The 7798-nt window shown below is 37.5% G+C and overlaps 2 protein-coding genes across 2 annotated transcripts in view; both read right to left on the reverse strand.

Moving 5' to 3' along the window:
* LOC103479986 (zinc finger protein 679-like) overlaps positions 1 to 7798 on the reverse strand; it is a 23845-nt gene that overhangs the window by 5052 nt on the left and 10995 nt on the right. The window lies entirely within an intron of this gene.
* Positions 1315 to 4091, reverse strand: LOC108167077 (zinc finger protein 239-like). Its single transcript, XM_017309946.1, has one exon. It carries the CDS (start codon positions 4089 to 4091, stop codon positions 2991 to 2993), a length of 1101 nt encoding a protein of 366 aa, XP_017165435.1. The 3' UTR covers positions 1315 to 2990.

Consider the following 7798-nt stretch of genomic DNA (forward strand, 5'->3'; position numbering starts at 1 on the left):
AGGAGGAACCACAGAGCTCTGTTAGGTTAAAGCTCATCTTCTGAAGTTGGGATGTTTTTCCTCCAACAGATTCCAGAGGAATCACCTCAAACCCGATGCTGGACTGGATTTTATTTCACTGTCATTTGTGAATGTTAGAGCCTCATTTTCAATAGTGGAGCTATAAAGATTGAAAAAGGTTATTATTTTGGAGAAAGTCTCATCAACATCAACATATTTCCATTAAATAAGAGGCAAAAAACAAAATTGTTTGATACAGAAAAATCCTCTCAGACTCTGAGCCCGACAGCACCAAACAATTTTTTTAAATTAAACAATTGATTTAATTTCACATAATTATCGCGGTAGAAGCCATTTGTTTGTTAAAAACTTAATGAAAAATGTATACCATGTTTGATGTTTGTAAAGAACGAGGTAATTAGTTCAAGTTTTTCGTTTATTGAACGTTCAGAAATTACAGCGGCTGTGATGCGCTACAGCAAAGGTAAAACAACCTGAACAGGTGATCAACTCTAAACCACTCGCACCCTTTCTCTGTCATTTAAGCACACCCGTTGCCATGGCAACCGCCTGCGCTCCACAAGCCGACCCGAGATTACGTTAAAAATATAACATTCAGTCCGTTACGATATTAGGTTTGAAAGCTTGATATTTATTTTGCGATCTTTAACAAACCTCTCATGAACACAGCGGTGATTTAAACTCCTGCTCTGCTACTTATTTTGGTAATGGAACCGAAACGCACAGAATTGCGCAACACCTTGTTGAAACAATAATTACTGAGATTGTTCGTTGGGTCATTAATTTGAACATGTTTTGTTGATTTTTTGCTTTTGTTGTTCTTTCATAAAGTTACGAACATTTTAAGCGAGCCAGATGAGAACGTGCTGGTCTGAGCGTCCTGGCGGCGTTCAGTACAACTTAATGCCGAGATCGACTCAAAGCCTTCCGCTATTGGTGTGTTGCACCGCTGCTCTAGCAAAGCATGAACAGTTTAGAAACAATATGAAATGGGAAAAAAGTTATTTATTAACTGATTAAGTCATGTTTTAGACTGTTCTTGAAAAACTAATCAGTCACGGCTGATTAGTGGGTGAAGCTGCACAGTGAACCCATAGATTTTTTACAGCTGACAGCCGCTCCCCTCTCTTGCAGGTACTGCGTACACCCGCTAAATCGTTTAGGGGTACGCAGTACCCTGCCGTACCCCCCTTACTTTCACCCATGGTTTCCAGAAAAAAAAACGCGTGTTATGATCGATTAAATGCGCTGATACGTCATCGCTTCAAGATGGCCGCCCTCAATCTCGTCGGAGAATGTAGGCGAGAGCGGTCCATGAGGCGTCTATTCTTATATTATGTCTATGCAGGCGACGAAGAGGAGGGAGAAGAGGGAAATACTTCTTCTTGGTTTTACTGGCGGTTGGCAAAAACCTTTAGTGCCATTACCGCCACCTACTGGTATGGAGTGTGGTTTGTGAACCACACATACACGCGCGCACACTAAATTAAACTTGCATTTAATTTTGTGCACTATCCATCTGTTTATCATACACATTTATGATGTGTACAAACACTTACTAATCAAATTTTATAATCAAATTTTATGAAATAAGTTACTTGTCTTTAAAAATTAAATTACTATTTGTATATGTATACCACCCAAATTCTTCCTCAAAATTTCTAATAAATTAATCTTTTCCTTAATACTTTCAAACTCTCTCCTCTGTAAAACTAGTAGGATTTTAAATTACCATTTTATCTGCCCTGTCATTTCCTTCTACTCCAATATGTGCTGGAATCCACACAAATATTACTATCAACCCCATATTTTGTATTCTGTGATATTTTAAAAAATAAAATACACAGATCATTAAGTATAAGAAACAAAAAAACATCACAAAGCAGATAAACGATTATTCCAATAGTTAAAATATCTTTATATAATATCACTATATGTTGTATTTGTCAAAGCTTTCATTAAGGTGTTTGATACATCCAAGTGGCACATAAATTTATACATGAAATTCTTCAACAAAGCATGAAAAGTTGGTATGTTACTCATGACAAACATTTGTCTTGGAGATGCCCATCATGGAAATCTGAGGATGCTGAAAGCGTCCTGATTGGCTACTTTGGACAAGTCAGCCAGTAGTATGTCAAGTAGCTTCAATATATCCGCTTCCAAACCAGTTGAACTGGTTTTGAATATTCTAAATATTCTTTATCAAATTTCACAAAATTTGCCGAAAAAAAATCCATAAATGAACAACCAAAAATAGGTGAGGGTCTAATGTTTTGCAAAGTAAAATTATTCAAGACAGAGTTTAATATTTATTACAGTGAATCTGTAAGTTAATGACCAATTCTCACATTTATGTAATCGTTTCCTGTGGAAATTCAGTTTACCAGCATGAAAGAATGCCATTTTCTCCATATTTCAGGAGATCGACAGGCGGACTGGTGCAACGTCTGCAGTGAAACAGGCGCTGTACCGGTCCGTCGTGGTAAAGAGAGCTGAGCCAAAAAGCAAAGCTCTCGATTTACCGGTCGATCTACGTTCCTACTTTGAGCTTTGGGTCATGACCGAAAGAACGAGGTCCGCGTACAAGTGACCAAAACAGGTTTTCTCCGTCGGGTGGCTGGGCTCTCCCTTAGAGAGAGGGACTCAGAGTAGAGCCGCTGCTCCTTCATGTCGAGAAGAGCCAGTTGGCTTCTGGTTAGGATGCCTCCTGGACACCTCCCTGGTGAGATGTTCTGGGCATGTCCCATCGGGAGGAGGCCTCGGGGAAGACCCAGGACACGCTGGAGGGACTATGATTCTTGGCTGGCCTGGGTATGCCTTGGAGTTCCCCCAGAGAAACTGGAACAAGTGGCTAGGGAGAGGGAAGTCTGGGCCTCCCTTCTTAAGCTCCTGCCCCCGTGACCCGACCACGGATGAGCGGAAGAAAATGGATGGATGGATGGATGGATGGTTTCACAGGTTTGGCTTCAAAGTGGCCCCTGACCTTTATGGGTTTTCATGTGAATGATCCAATTATCCCTTCGATTGAAGCTTTTCTCACAAGACTGGCATGAAAAAGGCTTCTCACCTGTATGAATTGTCTTGTGACGATTTAAATACCTAATTCGAGAGAAAAGCTTTCCGCATAACTGGCATGAGAAAGGCCTCTCACGTGTATGTATTCCAATTATGTGTTCCTTTAAATCACCAATTCGAGAGAAACTCTTTCCACATATCCGGCATGAAAAAGGTCTCTCACCTGTATGAATTGTCTTGTGACGATTTAAAATACTAATTTGACAGAAACTCTTTCCACATATCTGGCACGAAAAAGGTTTCTCACCTGTATGAATTCTCTTGTGGACCTTTAAATGACTACTTTGAGAGAAACTATTTCCACATATTTGACATGAAAAAGGCCTCTCACCTGTATGGGTTCTCTTGTGACGATTTAAATTTCTCATTATAGAGAAACTTTTTCCGCATGTTTCACATGAAAAAAGTCCCTCACCAGTGTGGGTTCTGTAATGGGTTTTCAAGTTACGGTGTTGTGTGTAACATCTCCCACAAATGTCACATTTGAAAGATATTTTCTTTGTGCCAGTATCAGACTGACTCTCTGACACTGAGGAGCTGCTTCCTTCCTGATCTTTGCTCTCAACCACTGCAGAGATATGAAGGGAAAGCTGCTCTGTTCTTGTCTCTTCTTCACTCATATCATCTTCCTGAAGAGTAGAAGTCTCAATCAAAGCAACAAAATGCTTCTGGACAAGCTGCTCTCCCTCCTGACTGCTGCAGAGGTCCTTCTGATCCTGCCCAGTTGGTAAATGTTCTGGTGGCTGCTGTTCATGTTGAAGCACTGAAGAATTTAGTTCCTCTTTTATTACATATGTTAGTGGATATTCCATTTCCTCATGTTTAAACAGTGTAGGTTCTGGTTCCATCTGATCCGTTTCAGTCCACTGATGTTTTTTCTGGTCCTGACTGGACCTACTTGCCAGGCTCCAGACTTGTTGAATGGCAGGAGCTTCCTCCTCATTTGAGACACTTAGCTGTTGGAGGTCTGTGGGAACAAAGAATGACATCATTAATATAATTTAATTGATGACCATCTCATGGATCAGGCTAGTTTTCCATGGAGATTCTGGTCTGTAGGCATCATGTGGTTCATCTAAAATTAGCTTGAAGAGTTTAACTGAAAAGCAGGTAAAGTGTCCTCCACACTAATTTGGAGCTGTGGCAAAAATGTTCAAAAGATTTTAATCCAGAAATACAGATTCATACAATTTTTTATAAAGTATAGAACTCAACCTATATTAAGACAATACGTTTTGTTTTTAATCTCACTTGTGACCTCACATTTAAAGTTGATCAGACTGTGTCGGGCTTTAATCAGTAAAACATGGCTTTTCGGTTCTCTGGATGATAAATGGGATGAGACACAGAGGCTTGTTTCTTTAAGCCATTTCTCAAACTAAAGAGAAATGGCTTGTGTTTTTTTTATTTCATTAAACACATCTGAGAAATGTAAATCTGGAGAAAAGCATGTTTCTACTTTGACAGTTTGTCAGTCTCCCAGTAGAACTGGTCTGGGTCCCTGAACTGCAGGGATAACACTAAATTATTATTAATATTATTATTACCAATACCATAACTAACTGGTGCTTTATACAAATTTTATTATTTTTTTTACTTTTAACAATGAATTAAAAATGAAGATGTAGCACTTTAGCTTCAGCTGAAGAGAGAGGATCACAGCTTTGCTCTGCTATAACAAGGCTGTGAACCTGCAGCTCCATGGCTCACTTAATGTAAGAAACAATATTGCCCTTATTTGTTTCATTCCTTTGTTCTGTGTAGGCCTGTCGCGATAAACAATAAATCAATTAATTGTACGATAAATTAAAGTACCGACCTCATTTTCATTTATTGACTTATCGTTTCTTCCTAACGGATTTGATTGGGTTCAATCATGCCGTTTTGTATCCAACAATGGGCACAAAACATTCTGATATTGGAACAGAATAATACAGTCGAGGTTTGAAGAGTCTAGGTTTTGTAGTTTTTAAACTAGAGTCGATTAAAGATGTGGAAGGTAGTGAAAAAATTAGGTGGATTCGCCCTTTAGCCATTTCCCGAATCAGAACCTGGAATCGGAAACAAACTTCAGCTTCGTCGACTGAAAGTTTATTTTATTTTTGCTTTTGGTTGTTTTGTTTACCAGTTCCAGTGTCAAATGTTATTTTGAAAATAATGTGCATCTATTTTTGGTAGGTTATTTCTTGCATTTTTATGTAACTTCCATTAAATCAGTGTAAAAGGTCTTCAAACAATAGTATCGTTTACCTCAATAATTTCTGAGACCATTAATCGCTCAGCAAAATTTGTTATCGTGACAGAACTTCAAGCTGAAGTTGATTTCGATTTCTAGCTTCCAATAGCTAAAGGGTGATTCCACTTAATTTTTCACTACCTTCCGCATCATTAATCGACTGTAGTTCAAAATCTACAACACCTAGACACTTCAAACCTGGACTAGATTATTCTGCTCTAATAGTAGAATATTTAAAACCATGTTTGGGATTTGTGAAAATTTTTTCTGATTTGTGAAAACTTATTAAAATTCGATTTTCATCATTTTTTGGCACCTCTTTCATTACTAAAACTGTTCTAATTAAAAATCTACAACTCAGACACTTTAAACCTGGACTAGATTATTCTGCTCCAATAGCAGAATATTTAAAACCATGTTTGGGATTTGTGAAACCTTTTTCTGATTTGTGAAAAATCAAGAAAGTTAAGATTTTCAAAACATTTTTGGCATCTGGATCACATTAGAAATTATACTGAAAACTACAATCCTATTATTTGAATTTACCTGGCTTTATTAAAGATTTTGAGCAGAATGAAACAAAAAATGAAAACAGGTTTTTCACTATTGTTATGAAATGTCCTTGCTTAAAAAATAACAAATGTCAAACTTCAAACTTGGAAAAGTTTTATTTCACGGCTTTTGCTTAATTGTTGTTCTTTGCACGCCTCTCCATTTCTGCTTTAATCTGCATCAGAAGTGCTTCTCTTTCGCTGCAACAAAGAAACGTTGTCATGAATCACTTAAACTATTTTACTATATTCATATGTGATGTTTTTATACTCTTATTCCCTTTAATTCTCTTACCTCTCCTCCATTTGGAGAGGTAAGAAAATCAGAATCAGAAATCTGATTTGTGAAACTTCAATAAAGGTCGATTTTCAACATATTTTGGCACCTCTGTCATTACTAAAACTGTCCTAATAAAAAAACTACAACTCATAGACACTTCAAACCTGGACTAGATTATTCTGCTCCAATAGCAGAATATTTAAAACCATGCTTGGGATTTGTGAAAACTTGTTCTGATTTGTGAAAACTCAATAAAGTTAGATTTTCCACATTTTTTGGCACCTCTGTCATTACTAAAACTGCTCTAATTAAAAATCTACAACTCATACACACTTGAAACAAACCTGGACTAGATTATTCTGCTCTTCAAGCTGAATATTTAAAACCATGTTTGGGATTAGTGAAAACTTTTTCTGATTTGTGAAAACTCAATAAAGTTCGATTTTCCTCATTTTCTGGCACCTCTTTCATTACTAAAACTGCTGTTTTACTAATTAAATATGTTGATTTAATGCAGGTATCGATAAAGGCATTGGGAAAAAAAGGGACTAAACAGGGGAGAGGCAGTGCAAAAAGGGGAGCATAGCCAAATGGAGGAGAGGTAAGAGAATTAAAGGGAATAAGAGTATAAAAATATCACGTATGAATATAGCAAAATAGTTTGAGTGATTCATAACAACGTTTCTTTGTTGCAGCGAAAGAGAAGCACTTCTGATGCAGATTAGAGCAGAAATAGAGAGGCGTGCAAAGAACAACAATTAAGGAAAAGCCGTGAAATAAAACTTTTCCAAGTTTGAAGTTTGACATTTGTTAKTTTTTAAGCAAGGACATTTCATAACAATAGTGAATAGCCTGTTTTCATTTTTTGTTTCATTCTGCTCAAAATCTAAAGCCAGGTAAATTCAAATAATCCACTCCAGGATTGTAGTTTTCAGTATCATTTCTTATGTGATCCAGATGCCAAATTTGTTTTGAAAATCTAACTTTCTTGATTTTTCACAAATCAGAAAAAGGTTTCACAAATCCCAAACATGGTTTTATATATTCTGCTATTAGAGCAGAATAATCTAGTCCAGGTTTGAAGTGTCTAGGTATAGTAGATTTTGAACTACAGTCAATTAATGATGCGGAAGGTAATGAAAAATTAAGTGGAATCGCCCTTTAGCTATTGGAAGCTAGAAATCGAAACTAACTTCAGCTTCGTTCGTGACAGGCCTTCTATGCCTTTAAGACCAAAAAACAGCTCATGTTGCGTCTCCTTCATAACACTCTCCACTACTCTGATTTACAAAATTACGAATGAGATTATAAATGAAGAGTTTACACGTTGTATTCCAAATTTCCAGAACTAATAACTGGAGATATTAACGAATGACTTATAAACACGTTTGTGCTAGCCTCTGTAGCATCAGAGCTAGCAGCTAAATCACTTCCTGTTCAGCCCTGTTTAGCAGCAACTGGAGCTGAATCAACTATCGCCGCTGACGGATCTCTGTCTGTTGTGAAAACATCAGCACCTTTATCCAGACCTACCAGAACTTTGTCTCTGCAGCTCCGAACCGGCTCTGTGTAGTTTAATTTGTGGTTTCCAGTCGATCCCCATCATTCTGCGCTGAGCATCGAGCTCTTCCT

The sequence above is a fragment of the Poecilia reticulata genome, linkage group LG17 (genome assembly GCF_000633615.1).
Source record: "Poecilia reticulata strain Guanapo linkage group LG17, Guppy_female_1.0+MT, whole genome shotgun sequence".
NCBI classification, from domain to species: Eukaryota; Metazoa; Chordata; class Actinopteri; order Cyprinodontiformes; family Poeciliidae; genus Poecilia; species Poecilia reticulata.